This window comes from Coregonus lavaretus (assembly GCF_964263955.1).
Source record: "Coregonus lavaretus genome assembly, chromosome: 12".
NCBI lineage: Eukaryota > Metazoa > Chordata > Actinopteri > Salmoniformes > Salmonidae > Coregonus > Coregonus lavaretus.
In genome coordinates this window covers 22,485,161-22,509,781 of record NC_139999.1, presented here as the reverse complement: position 1 = coordinate 22,509,781, position 24,621 = coordinate 22,485,161, and the positions used below count along the sequence as shown (strand labels likewise).

General features: G+C 44.4%; 1 protein-coding gene across 1 annotated transcript in view; it reads right to left on the bottom strand.

Moving 5' to 3' along the window:
• LOC311138366 (membrane-associated guanylate kinase, WW and PDZ domain-containing protein 1-like) overlaps nt 1–24,621 on the bottom strand; it is a gene marked incomplete at its 5' end in the record, with an annotated part of 194,733 nt that overhangs the window by 48,639 nt on the left and 121,473 nt on the right. The window contains 10 exons of the mRNA XM_084173027.1: nt 3–67; nt 374–559; nt 1,205–1,324; nt 2,176–2,279; nt 3,197–3,254; nt 6,170–6,205; nt 7,930–8,012; nt 8,303–8,513; nt 9,789–9,995; nt 10,805–10,924. Of these exons, the coding sequence (XP_084029153.1) occupies nt 3–67; nt 374–559; nt 1,205–1,324; nt 2,176–2,279; nt 3,197–3,254; nt 6,170–6,205; nt 7,930–8,012; nt 8,303–8,513; nt 9,789–9,995; nt 10,805–10,924 (1,190 nt within the window). The remainder of the gene's footprint in view (nt 1–2; nt 68–373; nt 560–1,204; nt 1,325–2,175; nt 2,280–3,196; nt 3,255–6,169; nt 6,206–7,929; nt 8,013–8,302; nt 8,514–9,788; nt 9,996–10,804; nt 10,925–24,621) is intronic.

Here is a 24,621-nt window from a genome sequence, read left to right as displayed (position 1 = left end):
ACCTTCACCACCTGGGCGTGGGTGTAGCCTAGCACGCATGTGTCATTGACACTCACGATCACGTCACCTGGGGAAGAGAAGAATAAATGAATGTCGGATAATTAGCTCCATGTCAAAAAATCTTGGAAGTAACACTTAAACTGTAAATTGCTCAATTAGAACGCCTATAGTACACTATAAAACCTAAACCAGTCAGTTGTCACCAATCCAGATCCTGGAGAGCACCAGATTCAGTAAATAAACAAATAAACCAACCTTGATTAGTCAATTGTTTTAGTGCAGGGTTGGAACAAAAGCATGCACTCTCTGTAGCTCTCAAGGAGTTGGTGACCACCTCTTAATAATGACAGGGAATGATAGAGCGGCATCCCACCTGTCTCCATCTTGCCATCGAGGGCAGCAGGCCCGTCCAGAACCAGACTCTTGATCTGAAGGAACTCATCAGGCTCGTCGCCCCCGACTACGGTGAAGCCGAACCCCCGGTGGCTCTTCCTCAGTTTAGTGTTGATGAAGGTTCCCTTTAGCTCCGCTGGGTTCCTCGTGAAGAAGGGCTTCCCTCCTGAGGAACACACACACACACACACAAGCCTTACACACCTTTCATAAGAACCTGTTGATCTCATGTGCTGGGCTAGCCAAAGAAGGAGGGGCTATCCTACCCAGTCTTGGCTCTGGATCAGTGAGTGCTCTGTGAGAGATGTGTTGGTGTAATGAGCTCCATGAATCATAAAAATACTGATTATGATTGATAGATTAATTAGGCTAAGAGGGATTCCAAGAGATAGCGGGCACCAGCCTGTCTGTGTCTGAAAATGGGGGTAATCCTATGGGTAAATCGCCCAGACTGTGCCCCAGCCCCAGCTGCTATCCCCTATAGAGAGCTACACTTTTGGGTAGAGAGAGAGGGGGGGAGAGAGAGATGGAGAGAGCGAGAGAGAGGCAGAGAGAGAGAGAGAGCGAGAGAGAGAGAGTGTGAGGCAGGCAGAGAGAGAGAGGCAGAGAGAGAGGCAGAGAGCGAGGCAGAGAGAGAGAGTGAGGCAGAGAGAGAGAGAGACAGAGAGAGAGAGAGAGAGAGAGAGAGAGAGAGAGAGAGAGAGAGAGAGAGAGAGGAGGATGAGGGAACAGGGAACACATCCACAATGTTGCAGACAGAAATGGACCAATACCGTCATAAAACTAGGATATTAACCAGACCAGGACTTACGTTTGGGACCGATGAGGGGCGGCAGTGGGGGTCCGGCCTGGGGGTCCCTGTAGGTCTCCTGGTGGTTAGCGGTATAGCTGGCCAGGGGGGCACCAGCCAGGGTGGCGTCCTCTATCCATTCTGGAACAGCAAAGGGCATACTTCCTGTCTCTGGTGCCTGTACAGTTACACTGATTCCTTATGGTTCACCACAATGGGTGGCTAGGAAACTACTGTACTGCATTGAGCCACAATGGCTGCCGATGAAAGTAATACCATGTAATCCAATCTCTGACAGATCTAAATGGCAGCCTCACTGTGTAATGTATCAGAGGCTTAAGTCTTCATTGATATTCTCAGTATCAAGATTCAATCAATGAAAGAGTAAAAGTCTTCACAGATATTGAGCGTAAAGAGATATTGAGCTTAAATGAGGAAAAGGCAGCAAGTAATCAAGTCAGAAGCGCATTTAGCTGAGTCTGCAGAAAGGGGATCAATAGGCTGGTCCCTAGTGGTGTGACCTGCATGTCTAGAGAAAATCTGGAGGACATCCTACATATAAACTAAAGAGAGGTAAACTCAGGACACACTCAGACTTAAAGCACCTGTCCTGAAATACTTTTCACTGGGAGAGCAAGACCCAGAAAGAATAGAAATATAGGGATACATTTACAATGCTGTAACAGACTCTTCAATGTATAATTGTCAAGCCCAAACTTACCTAGAACTGCACACTTCCAAAATTATTCATATAAGCACAAATCCTTCGGAGAGAGAATCAGTGACACTTAAAACATTGCCAAATTAAACCAAAAAGACCTCTCTTCAAGGCCATAAAAATAAATCATAGGTATGCCTTTATGGTTTCTCGATAGCAAATGATAAAGCGCCACAAGCAGAGTAGAGCAGAGCAGCAGGACAAAGAGACAGATAAGCACGATCACAGACATGGAGAAAGAAAGGAATGACGCCCGGCGGGGCTGGAAACGAACCTCGGATGTAGCGCTCACCTTCTGGTGGCTGCTGTTGCTCGAGCTGCTTCAGCCGCTTAGCCTCCAGTATAGGGTTCTCATACTGGGTCTTCCTGTTGATGTGACTGAGAGAGGGAGGAAGAGAGGGAGGGAAAATAGGAGAAATGAGGAGAATGAGACAGGAAGGGAGAGGGATAGAGAAAAGTAGAGAGTAAGTAAGAACAAGGGGGATAATAACAGGAAAGGAGAGAGAGAGAGAGAGAGAGAGAGAGAGAGAGAGAGAGAGAGAGAGAGAGAGAGAGAGAGAGAGAGAGAGAGAGAGAGAAAGAAAATAATAGAAGAAAGCCAAAGGATGGAGAGGAAGGGACAAAGAAAGAGAAAGATTGAGATATAGAGAGGCAGTGATGAAGGAGTGAACACAACACACAGATAGACAACGTCTCTGGTGGCCTATGCTCCAGGAGCCAGGGCCTTAAGTCACGGAAGTCAAGTCTGGTACAAACAGTGCTCTGGTGGATCAGAGGAGACAGAGACGACGAGGCCTGAATATCAACAGCATCACACAATCACTGAGGAGCACTGCTTCAGGAGGTTAACACCACCAACACAACCACGTCATACCACAACCCGACAAGGAATTAAAAGAGCAGTACACATACACTTCAAACAGTATGGAAACATTATTTAATTATGCATTAAACAGGAAACAATAGGAATAATATATATTGAAAAAATTCAGTGAACAAAACTCGGCCTCTGCCTCTAAGGTATTGCTTTGAACAACATCAAAACATATGAATGTATTGCTATTAATGCACAGCCCCAAGGGTCTCCCACTGGTTGAGAAACCCCGTTTCTAAACCATCATGACAGCAACAAAATGACCTATATTCCCCAAAACAGTAGAGACCAAAATAACAGCCTGCATTTGACGTTGTTTTGCAATGTTCTGGGCCACTGCTCAGTGTTAAATGCATTGTGAATGTACAGTACAGTGAGGTCATGCAAAATGCGACAGAGATATGTGTGTGTCACTACTTACTCCACATAGTAAACCCCGTAGACTGGATCATCTATTTTCTCCCAGCCTGTTGGCAGCTCTGGAAGAGAGGTAGAGGGAGGAGGAAACGGCAGGTTGTTAGAGATGGTGTTCAGTGTTCATACAGAAGGTCAGTGAATACCTTTTCCTACCACACACAGCCTGTCAGTCACCGGGGCTCTCCAGAGGCTGTCTGGACCTGGCTATTGGCTCCTGGCAGGACACTAATGACATTTAACACATCAGATAAAGACACTACGGGGGGATTTGACCAATCATGATCAACACCAGATGCTCAGATGGAGAAGAGGAGCTGGTGGTATATGTGTGTGGTGGTCTAAATGTCAATTTTGGTTTAAAAATGTGTGGTTTAAATACATCACGGTGAATATATTTTTTCTTTTTTTTCATGGCAGTAAGGGAATCTGATGTACAATCCCTGATGTAGGTGGGGTGTGTATATAATGGTATTCAATGTTGTCCTTGATTGGTTTATCACTGTCTTTGTCACATGGCATTGTAGAACTTCACCAACTTGATCATTCACTTGATCATGTCTTTATTCATTAATGATGAGTTGTGTGAGATAATTTTTTTATTTTTAGATGTGTGTAAGCAGGGACACACGCATGTATATCTTCCATGACATCGATGCTGAGAATGAATGCCATAAATGGCCTGACAACACTGCCATAAAATGAGACTAACTAAATCAGGACTGATTAGATAGAGACATGCATTAGTCATCTGCTGTAAAGGCTGCTACATTGATACCGTCTCAGTATGTCTCAGTATGGCAGAGCAACTCATTACCTCTCCATACAGAGCAGTGTGATTAGAATAGCAGAGATGGAGCTAGCTAGCTACTGTACTAATGGCTATAGGGAAACGTCAGAGTGCTGTAATTGGTTACTAACAGATTTGTGTGTGACTGACTACTCTGCTGTACAGTATCCGTCCTGCATGTCTTTAGCTTCAGCCTATTACCTCTGATGAGTGGTGTACACATGACCTCCACCAGCTTTAGAGGATTTGGAGTCAAGCTGTTAAGCTGCGAGAGTGACGGCAAGGAATAAAGGGGGTGTTGTGTTATGTTTGGAACATTCACAATACAAGGACTAGGCTTTAATATTGTCAGATGTTCTGAAGGGGAACATTATACTTTGAGCCAGTAGCACCTCACTCACTGTAAATTAGAATCACTCTGTATTTCACACCAGAGTGGTTGTATTTCTTTTTTTTTAATGTACTTTATGATTGGATTTTCAGATATGAGAACAGAAAGAAAAACAGTACAACAACCCCAACCCCTCATTCCCCCACCCACCCACCCACCCATACATCCATCCACCTACCCACCCATCCCTCCCTACCTACCTACCTACCTACCTACCTACCTACCTACCTACCTACCTACCTACCTACCTATCCCATCCCTACCCTCCCCTCCCACCCATCCCTCCCTCCCTCCCTCCCTCCCTGCCATCCCACCCCACCACCCCTCCCTCCATCCACCCATCCCTCCCATCCTTCCACCCATCCCTCCCTACCTACCTACCTACCTACCTACCTATCCCATCCCATCCCTCCCCTCCCCTCCCACCCATCCCTCCCCTCCCACCCATCCCTCCCTCCCTCCCTCCCTCCCTGCCATCCCACCCCACCACCCCTCCCTCCATCCATCCATCCCTCCCTCCGTCCGTCCCATCCCATCCACCCCTCCCATCCACCAATGGCGGTATTTCTAAAGGAGATCCTGCCTGTGTGTTATTATTGCTGGGCGCCAGAGCCATCACGTCACTACTGGCCTTGCTGATACTGAGTGGGTGTAGTGGGATGAATCTGACACTTATCAAAAAGAGCTTCCCCTTTCCACGCTCCCCTGACGACTCCCATGCACACTCCAGCTCCAGGGGGACTCAGGTGACAAATTGCAGATTAAATTGTTTGCATCTCATTCTGTCTTCCTGACTATTTGATTTCTCCTGAGCGAGGGGCTGCACTACAGGGGCCATACGTCTGCTGTCCTATACACTACTGGAGTAATTGCCTTTTTCTCCATGTATCGGATTTCACAATCGATACCTATTGACTGTGTTCATCCAATCTGAGCTGTGGTATTAACAATGGCTGCTCCTACCCTGGCTGCTGTTCACAACATGGAGGATACCTTCTCAGAGGCTTAACACTGGTCTAGGATCAGCTCACCCTCACTTACCTCAGACCTAACCTTAACCCAGGGGTGCAGGGGTGTTTTATGTCTCCCTAGCAATTCATTGATCAATTGATATCACTGATTGACCTGGTATTGCACACTCCTGGTTTCTCAGATCTAAAATCAATCTCTGATTAATAGGCAAGAACAGAAATTCTCAAATACTAATGACATTGGAGGATTGTGACTATTCACCCATGTATTCCCCATTGAAATAGAATAGAGGGCAGTAGTTTTCTGAGCCCACCTCAGAGCCATGGCTGTTTAAAGCCTCCATCTGACTCCAGAGACTGATGCACCAGCAGACAGTGGTGGGTAAAGTGCTCTTTGCTAGCCCGGTTATAATATGAGCCACAGTGGATGGAATGATGGGGCTTGAGAGTGAGAGGTCCATTTGACGAGAGGCCCATTAAGAAATGATCATCAGGTCAATGTGCCTCTCGTGAATGGTTCTCTCTTTGTTATGGCATGCTGGCTCGCCGGGCGTGTGGGTTAACCCTGTAAGAACTGCCCACTCAGCAGACACAAGCCTGCAAACACGCACACACATACATGCACGCACACACAGACAATATATTACAATATATTATTAACCATTTGATTATAATGTTTACACCCTCTAGGCAGAAAGGGAGAGATGTTATAAACTGTAATAAGCCAGGGTGACATTGTCACTGAAGCAGTACAGGGAGCATGTTATACAGTAGGCAGGTTTCCCAGAGGACACAGCAGGGGAGAGGGGAGAAAAGAGAGAGGCCTACCTAGCTCACTGTCCAGCTCTTCTGTGTGTACCCCTTCTTCTCCAGGAGAAAGACAGCAGACCAGGAGAGAGAGTGGAGGACCAAGGGTGGGGGGTGGAGAGACAGGGGGGAAAAAAGTAGAGAGAGCAGGGGAGAGAAAGAGAGAGAGCACCAGAGGGTTAGAGATTGATTTTGATTCCAAGCCCCAAGCAAGTGAAGAGAGCAGCAAAATTTGGCTCCATACACTGTAAAAAACATCATGTGTCTGGAATGGTAATAAAATAAAATATATGCATCATGCCAATATATGTAATATCTTTATATTAGCCACGGTCTGTACCATAATGTTAAACACACTTTCTACTTCGCCATTGGGTGGCACTCTTTCATACTTACTAAACCTCTCGAAAAACCAGCTCCAGAAATCAATAGGTACATTAATGTGAAATAAATGTGTCATACCATAGAGACAGACATATTGTAATACCGACCATTTTAGGTTGGGGCGGGTGAAAACAGCTGCCACTAAATATGAATTATAGTTCATGCACCATATGCTTGACAATATGAATAATCTCTCCATCTATCCAATGTGTCCTCTTGCAGCGGCTTGAGAGGACAGAACTAATAGGAGCCATCTCATCAACAAAAGTACCACAGAACACATGGAGAGGACACATGGTAGAGGAGAGAGAGGTGGGGAGAGAGAGGAGGGAAGAGAGAGGTGGGGAGAGAGACGAGGGAAGAGAGAGGTGGGGAGAGAGAGGAGGGGAGAGAGACGAGGGAAGAGAGAGGTGGGGAGAGAGAGGAGGGGAGAGAGATGTGGGGAGAGAGAGGAGGGAAGAGAGAGGCGGGGAGAGAGAGGAAGGAAGAGAGGTGGGGAGAGAGAGGTGGGGACAGAAGGAGGGAAGAGAGAGGAGGGAAGAGAGAGGTGGGGAGAGAGAGGTGGGGAGAGAGAGGAGGGGAGAGAGAGGAGGAGGGAAGAGAGGTGGGGAGAGAGAGGTGGGGAGAGAGAGGAGGGAAGAGAGAGGAGGGAAGAGTGAGGAGGGAAGAAAGAGGTGGGGAGAAAGAGGTGGGGAGAGAGAGGAGGGGAGAGAGAGGTGGGAGAGAGAGGTGGGAGAGAGAGGTGGGGCGAGAGAGGTGGGGAGAGAGAGGTGGGGAGAGAGAGGTGGGGAGAGAGAGGTGGGGAGAGAGAGGAGGGAAGAGTGAGGAGGGAAGAAAGAGGTGGGGAGAAAGAGGTGGGGAGAGAGAGGAGGGGAGAGAGAGGTGGGAGAGAGAGGTGGGAGAGAGAGGTGGGGCGAGAGAGGTGGGGAGAGAGAGGTGGGGAGAGAGAGGTGGGGAGAGAGAGGAGGGAAGAGAGAGGAGGGAAGAGAGGGGTGGGGAGAGAGAGGTGGGGAGAGAGAGGACGGGAGAGAGAGGTGGGCAGGGAGAGGAGGGGAGAGAGAGGTGGGGAGAGAGAGGAGGGGAGAGAGAGGCAGATGAAATGCTAATGTTTTGTGTGGGTGGGCGGGCGCTCCTCTGCAGTTCAAGGTACATATTTTATTGATGCTAGATGATGCAAATAACCCAGTCAGTCCTTCAGGCTGCCGGGGCATCTTGCTCAGACGTGAGCGCAGGCAGGCAACACACGAGAGAAAATAATGTTACTGCGTCTCATCTCATCTCACACTACGGTGGCTCAAGTATGCCATCTGCAGGCCACTCATAGAACAACTGATCTGACAGACAATTATCTGATTTCACACACACACACACACACACAGAGCCTGTGTTGGACGTACCATCGTCTTCACATTCTTCCAGAGGTTTGGGAGGTTTGTCCAGGCAGCGTGGGTCGATCCAGGAAGTAGTTTTTGTGTTGTGGCTATAGATAGACGCACATGACAGAGTCAGACAGACAGACACATTGTTCTGACTGGGAAGTCAACAAACACTCACTGTCTGAAAAACATCCTCACTTCCATGGCTAAATATGATACACACTGTGAAGTAATCAGACTCAATGTTAAAGGCAAGTATCAAAGGTAGAAAGTGGCACAATATTTTCTTGAGAAGATTCTAATTTAAATACTATTATGGATGTTGGGTATAGGCCCATGAAGCCTATGTTACATGATGTGTTATGGGGTGTAGAATATGTTATAGGGTACGTACTCTATAAAGTAGAGCTCTCCGTTCTCGGTGTAGGCCATCTCCCAGTTGTCTGTTAGAGGTCCCAGGGGGTCCTCTTCTGTGGGAGGATGGCTGAGGTGTGTGTGTGTCTGCTGAGAGCCCTCCGTGGTGGATGACAATGTGTTGTTCACACCGTAGGACGGGGCGTTCTCACGCGGGGCGTAGGGGTGCTCGTCGGGTTCACTCGAGTCTCCTGTGGGGGGATGGCGGCCGGTAGAGGAAAACGTGTGTAAACAAAATGCACACACACATTCTGAGGTAATGACACTATAGTTTGGTGGCCTCATATCTGTCCGACCAGTCTGATACTGTATGTAGCCTAGTAGTTTAGAGGTAAAGGAATCTCTCTCTCTTTCACAAACACACACACTTGGCAAACACTTGACTACTGTTGTGGCTGACTGAGCGAGGCCCCTGATCTGACCTCTTGGGGAGAGTGATGATTAGATTAGTGCCCCCACCTCTCTTCCTGTTCTCTCTGAGGTCATCAAATCCTGTTCACACATTCACACCCCTGGCATCTGGCTAGGCTGCCTCTCCTCTTACAGAGAAATAAAAAATACTGGTAAAAAATAAACTACTCTTGGTCCAATCTGAAATCAAACCCACATCACTACCAATATTTTCAGACCTGAGTCATGCTACATTGCTGAAGAGTAAGGGTCAGTTAATATGACCCAATCACAAATCTAAGTAGGTTACACCAGGAGAGGGGAATAGATTTGTTTAAAAGCGCTGATATTCCAACACATAAAAAATTGCTTTCTTGCATTTCAAAACGAACAATGTAGTGAAGTACTCACATAATACTCTCATATGAAAAATATGGAACATTACCAAACACAACACAGTCACCAAACAGCAATCACAACATGTAAAAAACAGCAATACGTGGCTCATACATGTAGACCAACCTGTGTTCACGAGTCTAGTATTTCTAGAAAAATATTTATTATCTATTGCAAATACAAAAACAAGAGAAAACAGTGAGATGTTAGATGAAAACTGATATCAAGAACACACACACACACACACACACAAAGAACAAAAAATAAAACACTTCTACAACACGCCTCTACAAGTGCACTGAGCAGATACATATTCATTCTCTAAAACAGCACACGTCAAATCATGCTATATTAGTGACCATTAACAACCTAATTCAGACAGAAACAGACAGAAAGCCACCATACTGGTTTCAAACATGAAAGCTGCACATTCTGCTTCCTGCTATCGCAGCCAGGTGGCACTATTTTTTCTACTCTCAGATAGACAGTGGCGGACGTAGACTGAACAACCAACTAACCACTCACCACACAAAGGACCACTTGTATCCTGCACCCTTTCCCATAGCACAGCAGTACCTCCCTCCCACCCCCTCTCCCCTACCCCGTCTTCCTCCCACTCTCCTTTTCCCTCACCCACTCTCTACCAGTCCTTCCCTCTCTCTCTCCCCTCTCTCTCTTACCTGTTAAGCTACTGTTCATCTCTGGGAGTTCCTCGTCCTCCTCCAGGTCTACAGGCACTATTCCAGCATTTTGCATATCATTGTAGGACTTGGTGCGTCGGGGAGTGGAGTGCTGGGAGCCCGGGAGGCTGTCTTGCAAAGCATCACTGGTAATCACTTTCCCACTAGGGGGCTGCCTCGGCGGCTTGGGTGTTCCATAATAGTTACCTAGGCAACAGGGGGATATTAGCATGTTTAGAAAAAAAGAAGGGAGGGGGGAAAGGGGAAGGCGGGAGAAGAGGGGGGTATAATCACAGAGTCTTTGTATGCAGATGAGGGGGCTAAGAAGGCATGACCATAGAGTTTCTTTGGGGATTTGTAGTCTAGTGCATTCTATTGGAGGAAGTGAGGACGCTGTTTGTTTTCTCCGGGAGAGTGGAGCATTGTCTGGGCCCACTGACCAAGCTACAGGGACGGAACAGCCACTTCATTAAATGTGCATGTGAATGAATGGTATTTCTGCATGACATGTGTAATGCTCCACAGGTGTTGACTGCGATTCTTTGCTATTAAAATATACACAACACTGGAAGTTACGTGCGAACAATGGCAGACACCTTCCCCTCTCTCACGGCTTCGACCCCTTTCACACCGAACATAATGCCAGGGTAATGATGACTTTAGCCTGTGGGAACGGGTTTATACACATAGGCTGTGAATGGTCCCTTGTAGTCATTACTGTACTAAATGCAGAAGCCTGTTTAATAAAAAAACACCTAGTACACTCACCTCCAGAGATATACAGCACACTACACCCACATACAGTAAATACCAAAGTAAACAAGTTGTCCAGCATTCAACTGATGACATGGGTGGTTTACTTACATTTACATTTACATTTACGTCATTTAACAGACGCTCTTATCCAGAGCAACTTACAAATACTTCTACATGTTGGTTCACTTCTGAGGGCCCCTAGTTAGTGACACACTCAGACTCGGGACACTGAGTGACTGAGCATTGCTGCAGATTGTTACCTTCATATGCTCCTATTTCCAGAAGGGTCCCACTCTGCTCCAGCGCCAGAAAGTCCTCCACAGGCAGGAAGTTATAATCTATTCCAGGGACCTCTCCGTCACGTGGGGGGCGGGTTGTACCTGAGGAGCCAATCAGAGAGTGGAACAGGTCAGTCAACCAGGAAGATAAGACAATGTTAGCTGATGGTATGGCCAATATTGATTTAGCCTTCCACACAGAAAATGTGGCTAAAATTGGAGTGAGATTAACCCAGATATATGCTCCAAGATAAAGCATGTTTAAACAGTCAGTAGTTAGGTTTCCATCCAATTGACAACAGATTTTCATGCGAATATTCTACAATCCGAAATAAAAACAATATGTAAATTTTTCCATCAGAGATATGTTTCCATCAAATTGACTTGTTGTGGAAAAACGTATGTGCATAATGACGTAATGCACATAAAAATAACTTTGGAAGTTAAATTCCCATGGACTGAATAAAAAATACAAGTTAAATGGGTTTCCATTGCATTTTCAACTCTACTGAATGTTGCGTATATAGAGAATGTGCCCACTCTGGTATTGCCTACGTGCGCTCTAGCCAACAACTTGCAGATACAGTGCGGTTATAGTCTACAGATTATTGTGGACAAAAGTGCAAGATTATTAAAAAAATTCAAACGGCAGCCAAGCATCGATCATCATGTCACCAGACATAAGACCCTAAATACTTATTGAAAGGAGCATCAAGCTCATCACCGTGTACTTTCACCCAGGGGCACAACTTTGGTTTTAGAAGTGGGGGGACATGTCCCGCATTGCACCCCTGCATTCACCACCCTGTGAAGTTCATCATAACTTATTTCATCTGTAGCCTAATAAACTGCATGGTTTCCAACATATCTTCGTGTGACTCCACGTTTAAGTTGATATGATGGTTATTATATCAATATTTGCAAATAAAAGCATTTCCACCGCCATTTCTCCTATAATTAATTTTACAGACACAAAAAGATCCCACCTTGTCTAGAATCATTTGTTTTGTCGACATTTGGAAAGTTTACTGACGAATGTGCTGTTTACATCAGGCCTGTTGTGACATTTTTTATCCAACATGTACTTTACTGGCATAAAAAGGTTGGATGGAAACCACAGGAGGTTGGTAGCACCTTAATTGGGGCGAACGGGCTTGTGGTAATAACTGTAGCAGAATCAGTGGAATGGTATCAAATACATCAAACATGGTGTATATGATGTCATTCCATTAGCTACTTTCCAGCCATTATTATGAGCCGTCATCCCCTCAGCAACCTCGACTTATGGAAACCTGGTTAGTGTCATCATTCAAGCATGACACATAGTGACAAAATAATTCATTGAACAGTGACAATGACCACTTAAATTGGAGGACAACAAGTTAAAGATGAGTCTTGTTTATTTATGCATTCATTATGAGGTGCTGTAGAAACCCTCTGAGTCTGAATAACACTACTGTGTGGGGAGAGTGTGTGTGGGGAGAGTGTGTGTGTGTGTGTGTGTGTGTGTGTGTGTGTGTGTGTAGAGATCAAATCAAAGTTTATTGGTCGTGTACACAGTTTTGCACACATAATCCAAAATAACAAGAAATGGTGACATATCACATAGAGATGTATGTGATCATGGCTGTCAACGGCTCTCACGTGCGTGCTACATGTTAATGGCTCCTGACAGCGGGCCAGTTGGTGTAGTCAGTATTAAACAGCTCTATGGTACGTTGGTGACGAGATTATGTAACACTGCCATGTTAATTGATGACAGGATGGCAGAGCCAGTCAAACTCATCTCTCGCCCACTATCTCGCTCTTATATTGTTCCTTCTCTGCATCTCTCTGTTTCTGCCTTCCACTCTCCATTACCAAAAATATGCAGTTAACATACTACTATTCCTACTAAGATATTCTGCTCAACCCAATAAGGTTTGAGGTAATGCTTTGTCATGGTGGATTAATTAAAATACATACGCTTATTATATTTTCAAGACAAATATATCGGTCGACTCTACATGTTGCTTTAGTACACTTTTGCTTTAGTACACTGTGGTGTCTTTACAAAGATGGCTGTCCACGAGGCTGCAGCTCCTTCCCCTTAAGCAATGGATTGGTAACCAATCTCTCCTGTTTGTTCTCTTTCTCTTCAGTATGAGAGCAACTGCCTCCTCTCCTCCATTTCCCCATCACTCCAATGAGCTGATGAGAATATGGCTGCTGGTAAAAATAGCACAGGGAGCTGGGAGGAGTTGCTGGGATATGCTCCTCGCTGCAGTGGCCATTTCAGAGATGTGACGATAACTCACACACACCACTGCCACTTTTTATTTTTTTATTTTTTTATTATTTTATTTAACTACGCAAGTCAGTTAAGAACAAATTCTTATTTACAATGACAGCCTACCCCGGCCAAACCCTCCCCTAATCCGGAAGACGCTGGGCCAATTGTGCGCTGCCCTATGGGACTCCCGATCATGGCTGGTTGTGATACAGCCCGGAATCGAACCTGGGTCTGTAGTGACGCCTCTAGCACTACGATGCAGTGCCTTAGACCACTGCGCCACTTGGTCCCCACTCATCACACCACTGTCATATTCTCAATTACTTCTTCAATATCATCTCCCCTGTAGCCACCGCTACATAGGATATGTGACTTAATGGCATTGTGTTCTGTTTACGACGTAGCTTGTGTACGACATCGCTGCGATCTGTGATTTTAAATCTCAGGCTGGTCACTTTTGTTCAAAACTCCTCTACCCTCAGTGCAAACTAACTTGTCTTTCTTCTAGTGAGGGGAAATTGATGCGCAAGACAAACCCTCAAACAAAGCATGAACTCTATCAGAGAAACTTTGAAGCTCCTCCCATTGCAGACAGCTAATCTGTAGAGTGTTGCCCTTGGTGGAGGCTTCCCCCAGGATGAGTGTTCTACTAAAAAAGCAGACTCAGTAGAGTGCTGTTGACTCATCCCACCAATCACACGGCTCCCCTTGGAGACAAACAGGAAGTGTGGGTTGTTATCACATCTACACATCTACACATTTACACACACATGCACACACACACACACACACACACACATCTACAGCTCAGGTACAGCAACTACACACACCTAACAACTCATTAACCCCCTAACCATGACTGACTAAAGCCAACTGCCTCCTCCCATGTCCATCCCCACTAACCACCACAGCAGATAGAAAGCTACTGACTAGGGTTATCTCTATTGTATTGTAGAGACTTAGTAATACAACAAAAAACTGTATAGCTCCAATCCATCTGATAGTATATGGATATAAATGCCCTCCGCTATGATGTCTGCTCTGGCCCCGTGCAACGCCAGGGTTGTGGGTTCGTTTCCCACGGGGGGCCAGTATGAAAAAAATATGTATGCACTCACTAACTGTAAGTCGCTCTGGATAAGAGCGTCTACTAAATGACTAAAATCTAAATTATCAGTATTTCCAGGCCAGAATAGCCAGCCTCTCAACCCTCAGCCTCGGCCAGATTAGGACGCTGTCATTCCTATTGAGTTAATGAATTCCCTGTCCCATACAAAAGCTCAATTGATGACTGCTATGGAAGAGAGAGTCCTTCTCATAGCTCCTCAGAGTATCCATTTAATGAGTAGAACCACAGCACAGCCCTCATCCGTTCCAGCCTGACCTAACAAACCCAGTGTAACACAAGAGAGAGCCCAGAAATAACCGTTACACAGTTAGCATAATCCACCCATCAACACACAATAAAGCCTTTGAGATTAGATGCAAGCATTAGCCTAACGTTAACTCATGCCTAGAGGTACTGTTGAGATATGCCGGTGCAGTAATTGCATCAGTAGAACAGTAAAAGCTTGATTGATGATAAGGCTTTAAATACTGAGTAGCTGTCCACTCATAATGAACTATTTAGCATGGTAGCACAGTTATGTGTATGCTACAACATTAGAATGTTGTGTTAACCATAACGTAGACATACATTTCCTCACAAACAATGTACACTGATGAACCTTGTGTGTATGGAGTAGGGTAGTGAATGTTGCAGGCCTAGGCCATCCATAAATAAAAATGTAATTGCATTGCGTGTAGTGAGACATTCTGTTCTGTTGCTAAGGACAACCCTGGAATAACAGAATCACTCAGAAGCCAGCCTCAGTCTCCTCTGACATTGAGGGCTTTATTTCCTTATAATGCAGTTGATACCATTTTCCCTTCAAGGCACTGAAAAATGGAAGGCTAAAGAGGCATGACAGAGCAAGCCCATGTGAGAAACCCTAAATCAAATGGTATTGGTCGCATACACATATTTAGCAGATGTTATTACGGATGTAGAAAAATGCTTGTGTTCCTAGCTACAACAGTGCAGTAATATCGAACAATAAACAACAATAAACACAAATCTAAAAAGTAAAAGAATGGAATTGAGAAATATAGAAATATTAGGACGAGCAATATCAGAGTCCGGAATATGTTTGAACAGTTGAAGTCGGAAGTTTACATACACGTAAGTTGTAGTAATTAAAACTTGTTTTTCAACCACTCCACAAATTTCTTGTTAACAAACTGAAGTTTTGACAAGTCGGTTAGGACATCTACTTTGTGCATGACACAAGTAATTTTTCCAACAATTGTTTACAAAAAGATTATTTCACTTATAATTCACTGTATCACAATTCCAGTGGGTCAGAAGTTTACATACACTAAGTTGACTGTGCCTTTAAACAACTTGGAAAATTCAGGAAAATTATGTCATGGGTTTATAAGCTTCTGATAGGCTAATTGACATAATTTGAGTCAATTGGAGGTGTACCTGTGGATGTATTTCAAGGCCTACCTTCAAACTCAGTGCCTCTTTGCTTGACATCATGGGAAAATCAAAATACTTCAGCCAAGACCTCAGCAAAACAATTGTAGACCTCCACAAGTCTGGTTCATCCTTGGGAGCAATTTCCAAAAGCCTGAAGGTACCACGTTCATTTGTACAAACAATAGTATGCAAGTATAAACACCATGGGACCACGCAGCCGTCACACCGCTCAGGAAGGAGACGCGTTCTGTCTCCTAGAGATGAACGTGCGAAAAGTGCAAATCAATCCCAGAACAACAGCAAAGGACCTTGTGAAAGATGCTGGAGGAAACAGGTAGAAAAGTATCTATATCCACAGTAAAACGAGTCCTATATCGACATAACCTGAAAGCACGCTCAGCAAGGAAGAAGCCACTGCTCCAAAACCGCCATAAAAAGAAAGACTACGGTTTGCAACTGCACATGGGGACAAAGATTGTACTTTTTGGAGAAATGTCCTCTGGTCTGATTAAACAAAAATAGAACTGTTTGGCCATAATGACCATAGTTATGTTTGGAGGAAAAAGGGGGTCGCTTGCAAGCCGAAGAACACCATCCCAACCGTGAAGCACGGGGGTGGCAGCATCATGCTGTGGGGGTGCTTTGCTGCAGGAGGGACTGGTGCACAAAATAGATGGCATCATGAGGAAGGAAAATGGTGTGGGTATATTGAAGCAACATCTCAAGACATCAGTCAGGAAATTAAAGCTTGGTCGCAAATGGGTCTTCCAAATGGACAATGACCCCAAGCATACTTTCAAAGTTGTGGCAAAATGGCTTAAGGACAACAAAGTCAAGGTATTGGAGTGGCCTTCACAAAGCCCTGACCTCAATCCTATAGAACATTTGTGGCCAGAACTGAAAAGGCGTGTGCGCGCAAGGAGGCCTAAAAACCTGACTCAGTTACACCAGCTCTGTCAGGAGGAATGGGCCAAAATTCACCCAACTTATTGTGGGAAGCTTGTGGAAGGCTACCCGAAACGTTTGACCCAAGTTAAACAATTTAAAGGCAATGCTACCAAATACTAATTGAGTGTATGTAAACATCTGACCCACTGGGAATGTGATGAAAGAAATAAAAGCTGAAATAAATCATTCTCTCTACTATTATTCTGACATTTCAAATTTTTTAAATAAAGTGGTGACCCTAACTGACCTAAGACAGGGAATTTTTACTAGGATTAAATGTCAGGAATTGTGTTTAAATGTATTTGGCTAAGGTGTATGTAAACTTCAGACTTCGACTGTATGCATGCATGTATGTATGTATGTATGTATGTATGTATGTATGTATGTATGTATATATATATATATATATATATATATATATATATATATATATATATATATATATATATATGTATATATATATGTGTGTATATATATACAGTGAGGGAAAAAGGTATTTGATCCCCTGCTGATTTTGTACGTTTGCCCACTGACAAAGAAATGATCAGTCTATAATTTTAATGGTAGGTTTATTTGAACAGTGAGAGACAGAATAACAACAACAAAATCCAGAAAAACGCATGTCAAAAATGTTATAAATTCATTTGCATTTTAAGGAGGGAAATAAGTATTTGACCCCCTCTCAATCAGAAAGATTTCTGGCTCCCAGGTGTCTTTTATACAGGTAACAAGCTGAGATTAGGAGCACACTCTTAAAGGGAGTGCTCCTAATCTCAGCTTGTTACCTGTATAAAAGACACCTGTCCACAGAAGCAATCAATCAATCAGATTCCAAACTCTCCACCATGTCCAAGACCAAAGAGCTCTCCAAGGATGTCAGGGACAAGATTTTAGACCTACACAAGGCTGGAATGGGCTACAAGACCATCGCCCAGCAGCTTGGTGAGAAGGTGACAGCAGTTGGTGAAATTATTCGCAAATGGAAGAAACACAAAATAACTGTCAATCTCCCTCGGCCTGGGGCTCCATGCAAGATCTCACCTCGTGGAGTTGCAATGATCATGAGAACGGTGAGGAATCAGCCCAGAACTACACAGGAGGATCTTGTCAATGATCTCAAGGCAGCTGGGACCATAGTCACCAAGAAAACAATTGGTAACACACTATGCCGTGAAGGACTGAAATCCTGCAGCGCCCGCAATGTCCCCCTGCTCAAGAAAGCACATATACACACCGTCAAACATGGAGGTGGAAACATTATGCTTTGGGGGTGTTTTTCTGCTAAGGGGACAGGACAACTTCACCGCATCAAAGGGACGACGGACGGGGCCATGTACCGTCAAATCTTGGGTGAGAACCTCCTTCCCTCAGCCAGGGCATTGAAAATGGGTTGTGGATGGGTGTTCCAGCATGACAATGACCCAAAGCACACGGTCAAGGCAACAAAGGAGTGGCTCAAGAAGAAGCACATTAAGGTCCTGGAGTGGCCTAGCCAGTCTCCAGACCTTAATCCCATAGAAAATCTGTGGAGGGAGCTGAAGGTTCGAGTTGCCAAACGTCAGCCTCGAAACCTTAATGACTTGGAGAAGATCTGCAAAGAGGAGTGGGACAAAATCCCTCCTGAGATGTGTGCAAACCTGGTGGCCAACTACAAGAAACGTCTGACCTCTGTGATTGCCAACAAGGGTTTTGCCACCAAGTACTAAGTCATGTTTTGCAGAGGGATCAAATACTTATTTCCATCATTAAAATGCAAAATCAATTTATATAACATTTTTTTGTTGTTATTCTGTCTCTCACTGTTCAAATAAACCTACCATTAAAATTATAGACTGATCATTTCTTTGTCAGTGGGCAAACGTACAAAATCAGCAGGGGATCAAATACTTTTTTCCCTCACTGTATATTATATATATATTAGGGCTGTCAAAAATAGCGCGTTAACGACGTTAATTAGTTGTTTGCTGTTAATTACGTCAATTTTTTTAACGCATTTCACGCATGCGCAGTGTGACAAATTATTCAGGTCAGGAAAGTGGTTGGGAGCTAGAGGCGAGATGGAGCAAGGTGAGCAAAGTGGGCCTATTGACGGATTCAAATATAAAAAGAATGATGATGGTACAGTTAACAAGTACAAGGTTATTTGCAAGATTTGTAAGAAGGAGTTTCAATTTCACCGGAGCTGTTCAAGCTTGAAGTACCATGTCAACGCCAAACATGCGTTTGCTGGGCCGTCAGATTCAGCAAGTGGTTTGCGCCAGACCACGCTGAATGTTTGCAGGCAATTAACAAAATCAACCTCAGATAATTTGACCAACACAATAGCAAAATGGATTGCAAAGGATTGTAGACCCATTAGCATTGTAGAAGACTCAGGTTTCCTTGATGTTTTGCAAGTGGCGTCTCAAGACTCATTCTATAAGCCACCGTCAAGAGCCACAGCCAAAGACAAATATTATGGTGTGTAGTATGTTTCAGCTTGATTTAAAACACCATTATTTGGCTGTGTTAATAAACAGACATAATATGAAAATTATGTATCTGTGTCCTGTTATTTATCTTTTGGTATGCATTTCAGAAAAAAAATGGTTAGGATTCAGGTGTAATTGCAAATAGTGATTAATCATGATTAATCCACTGAAAATTCTGATTAATTTGATTAAAAATTTTAATCATTTGACAGCCCTAATATATATATATATATACACATATACACACACACATACAGTACCAGTCAAAAGTTTGGACACACCTAGTCATTCAAAGGTTTTTCATTATTTTTACTATTTTCTACAATGTAGAATAATAGTGAAGACATCGAAACTATGAAATAACACATATGGAATCATGTAGTAACCAAAAAAGTGTTAAACAAATCAAAATATATTCTATATTTGAGATTCTTCAAATAGCCACCCTTTGCCTTGATGACAGCTTTGCACACTCTTGGCATTCTCTCAACCAGCTTAATCTGGAATGCTTTTCCAACCGTCTTGAAGGAGTTCCCATATATGCTGAGCACTTGTTGGCTGCTTTTCCTTCACTCTGCCGTCAGACTCATACCAAACCATCTCAATTGGGTTGAGGTCAGGGGATTGTGGAGGCCAGGTCATCTGATGCAGCACTCCATCACTCTCCTTCTTGGTGAAATAGCCCTTACACAGCCTAGAGGTGTTTTGGGTCATTGTCCTGTTGAAAAACAAATGATAGTCCCACTAAACCAAACTAGATAGGATGGCGTATCACTGCAGAATGCTGTGGTAGCCTCGCTGGTTAAGTGTGCCTTGAATTTTAAATAAATCACAGACAGTGTCACCAGAAAAGCACCCCTACACCATAACACCTCCTTTTCCATGCTTTACAGTGGGAAATACACATGCGGAGATCATCCGTTCACCCACACCGCGTCTGACAAAGACACGGCGGTTGGAACCAAAAATCTCCAATTTGGACTCCAGACCAAAGGACAGATTTCCACCGGTCTAATGTCCATTGCTCGTGTTTCTTGGCTCAAGCAAGTCTCTTCTTCTTATTGGTGTCCTTTAGTAGTGGTTTCTTTGCAGCAATTTGACCATGAAGGCCTGTTTCACACAGTCCCCTCTGAACAGTTGATGTTGAGATGTGTCTGTGACTTGAACTCTGTGAAGCATTTATTTTGGCTGCAATTTCTGAGGCTGGTAACTCTAATGAACTTATCCTCTGCAGCAGAAGTAACTCTGGGACATCCATTCCTGTAGCGGTCCTCATAAGAGCCAGTTTCATCATAGCGCTTGATGGTTTTTGTGACTGCACTTGAAGAAACTTTCAAAGTTCTTGAAATGTTCCGTATTGACTGACCTTCATGTCTTAAAGTAATGATGGACTGTCATTTCTCTTTGCTTATTTGAGCTGTTCTTGCCATAATATGGACTTGGTCTTTTACCAAATACAGCTATTACATTTACATTTTAGTCATTTAGCAGACGCACTTATCCAGAGCGACTTACAGTTAGTGAGTGCATACATTTTCATACTGGCCCCCCGTGGGAAACGAACCCACAACCCTGGCGTTGCAAGCGCCATGCTCTACCAACTGAGCTACAGCGGACTACCAGCTATCTTCTGTATACCACCTCTACCTCATCACAACACAACTGATTGGCTCAAACACATTAAGAAGGAAAGAAATTCCACAAATAAAGGGTGACTACTTTGAAGAATCTCAAATATAAAATGTATTTGGATTTGTTTAACACTTTTTTGGTTACTACATGATTCCATATGTGTTATTTCATAGTTTTGATGTCTTCACTATTATTCTACAATGTAGAAAATAGTAAAAATAAAGAAAAACCCTTGAATGAGTAGGTGTGTCCAAACCTGGTACTGTGTGTAGATTAGATTAGATTAATAGACAGACAGACAGACAGACAGACAGACAGACACAGACAGACAGACATACAGACATACATTATGGACAGTATGGATAGAATATGTAGTATATCTGAAGAATACGTAGGATATAATAGTATATGTACACCAATAGTTAAATAGGATAGTTCCATTATTAAAGTGACCAGTGTTCCATGTCTAAACACGTGTATGTGACAAATTAAATTTGATGTACACAGGCAGCAGCCTCTAAGGTGCAGCGTTGCGTAACCGGGTGGTAGCCGGCTAGTGAAAGTGACTAAAGTTCAGGGTAGGGTACTGGGCGGTGGCCGGCTAGTGGTGACTATTTAACAGTCTTATGGCCTTGAGAAAGAAGCTGTATTTCAGTCTCTCCGTCCCAGCTTTGATGCACCTGTACTGATCTCGCCTTCTGGATGGTAGCGGGGTGAACAGGCCTGTAGATGTCCTGGAGGGTAGGCAGCGTGCCTCCGGTGATGCGTTGGGCAGACCGCACCACCCTCTGGAGAGCCCTGTGGTTGCGGAAGGCGCAGTTGCCATACCAGGCGGTGATGCAGCCCAACAGGATGCTCTCAATGGTGCATCTGTAAAAGTTTGTGAAGGTCTTAGGGGCCAAGCCAAATTTCTTCAGCCTCCTGAGTATGAAGAGGCGCTGTTGCGCCTTCTTCACCACACTGTCTGTGTGGGTGGACAATTTCAGATTGTCAGTGAAGTGAAGCTTTTCACCTTCTCCTCTGCGGTCCCGTCGATGTGGATGGGGGCGTGCTCCCTCTGCAGTCTCCTGAAGTCCACGATCAGCTCCTTCGTTTTGTTTGGCGTTGAGGTTATTTTCCCTCACCTCTTATCTGTAGTCTCATCGTTGTTGGTAATCAGGCCTACCACTGTTGTGTCATCTGCAAACTTGATGATTGAGTTGGAGACGTGTGTGGCCACACAGTCATGAATGAACAGGGAGTACAGGAGGGGGCTGAGCAAGCACCCTTGTGGGGCCCCTGTGTTGAGGATCAGCGTTGTGGAGGTGTTGTTGCCTACAATCACCACCTGGGGGTGGCCCGTCAGGAAGACCAGGACCCAGTTGCACAGGGTGGGGTTCAGACCCAGGGCCCCGAGCTTAATGGTGTTGAAGGCTGAGCTGTAGTCAATGAACAGCATTCTAAATTATTAATGTGAGAAAACTGAAGAGAACCAAGCAGGCACACCACCGCCACATTCATACAGCAGTTCTAATGTAATAATGTGAATATGGAGACCAGGAGGAAGAGGGGTGTCTGACCTGGTGATTTGTGTGTGAGGAGGAGAGAGAACCCTGATGAAGTGAACAGGAAAACAGGAGGAGACATGTTACAGTACGTTGTGACTCAGAGAGAGAAGGGCTTCAGGGAGAGTAGCAGGTCTAGTCTACTATGGTCTGCTTCACTCTCCTAACAGACTCCATATACACTGCACTTGATTTCCTCACAGAACTGGAAAAGAGTCTGCTTTTCTTCAGTCTATAAAACACAGACAGAGCCCATCAGCTTTTATCCACATCTGAGGGACATGACTAGGGATACACCATAGATCAGCCTTCATATCTCGCGAGAGAGAGCGTGAAAGACAATAGACAAAACCAAATTACTTGACACATTGGGAAAAAAATTAAAAACAGAGCAAACTGGAATGCTATTTGGCCCTAAACTGAGAGTACACAGCGGCAGAATACCTGACCACTGTGACTGACCCAAAATTAAGGAAAGCTTTAACTATGTACAGACTCCGTGAGCATATCCTTGCTATTGAGGGAGGCCGCCGTAGGCAGACCTGGCTCTCAAGAGAAGACGGCTATGTGCACACTGCCCACAAAATGAGGTGAAAACTGAGCTGCACTTCCTAACCTCCTGCCAAATGTATGACCATATTAAAGACACATACATCCCTCAGATTACACAGACCCACGAAGAATTCGAAAACAAATCCAATTTTGATAAACTCCCATATCTATTAGGTGAAATACCACAGTGTGCCATCACAGCAGCAATATGTGTGACTTGTTGCCACAAGAAAAGGGCAACCAGTGAAGAACAAACACCATTGTAAATACAACTCATATTTATGTTTATTTATTTTCCCTTTTGTACTTTAACTATTTGCACATTGTTACAACACTGTATATAGACATAATATGACATTTGAAATGTCTCTATTCCTTTGAAACTATTGTGAGTGTAATGTTTACTGTTCATTTGTAATTGTTTATTTAAATTATCTATTTCACTTGCTTTGGCAATGTAAAAATATGTTTCCTATGCCAATAAAGCCCTTTGAATTGAATTGAAGGAGATTTTTTCGGTTATATTTGAAACTGCATGAACTCTTTGTAACCCCATGTGAACCATCCTCTGCTCTCCCTCCCTCCCTCTCGTGATCATTCCATCCCAGCACATGCCCTGCTGCTCTGGGGTGACTGGGCCACCGGTGGACACAGGAGCACAACATGGTGCACACACACACAGGCCCGTAATGCTTCAAAGGTTAGCAGAGGAAACACTTATCACAATCAGCAGCTACACACACACACAAACCTGTAGCTTGCCTACTGCTAAGGGGGAGGGGGTGTGGCCACCAAATGGCATGGTTCTGGGCCAAACAAGGAATAACAATCACCTAAAGCAACCTCTCCCCAGTAATACACAGACATAGACACAGACACACACACACCTGGATGTGTCCTCTGTCACTGTGAATGAGGTGTTCTCCTACACCCCAATGGTGGAACAAGCTCCCCCACGACGCCAGGACAGCGGAGTCACTGACCACCTTCCGGAGACACTTGAAACCCTACCTCTTTAAGGAATACCTGGAATAGTATAACAGTAATCCTTCTACACCCCAGCAAAAAAAAAAAAAAAAAAGGGTGGTTGTCCCACTGGCTATCCTAAGTTGAATGCACCAATTTGTAAGTCGCTCTGGATAAGAGCGTCTGCTAAATGACTTAAATGTAAAAAAAAAAATGTAAATCTCTCTGCTGTTCAGCATGAGTGTCCTAGTCTGGCCTAATCATCCCCATAGCCAGTGACCTAAACCACAACCCCATGTGACTGTCAGCAACATTACAGCTAGTCCACAATCATCCCTGACCATGTCACAGCTAGCCTCATTAACCTGTTATCACCCCCCCATACAGTGGTAATGTTTCCTCTACAATCACAAACAATACGTCATCCCCTGGCCTGGCTTGGCATGCAAACATCACTCTTGTTGTTGTGAGCTGGATGCTATAAGGGGGGTGACATCAACGTGATACCTTAACCACAATCGATACATAACCACCACCGTTCACCACAGTCACGATGACCTTTAGAGTCACTGTAACCTAAGCTAGCTACCTCGGAGACAATCAATTATCTACTGTCTACAGTCTTATCCCTGTCATCTCCAATGAACTGCTAACCATCACATTCAACCCTGTGTGTCTATCCTTCTCACCATCATTGACCATAGTTCCACTCCCACTCCCACCTGGTCCCTGTCTCAGATTGACCCTTCTCCTCTGGGCCTCCTTCCCATGCATGACAGTGTGGGCAGGGGTGGGGTGTGGTATGATACAGTGGGAGGGAAGGACTGAGGTGTTGATTCAGTTAGGACAGGCCTGACTGGTCTCTCCTCCTGCCTTACAATCTCATTAGT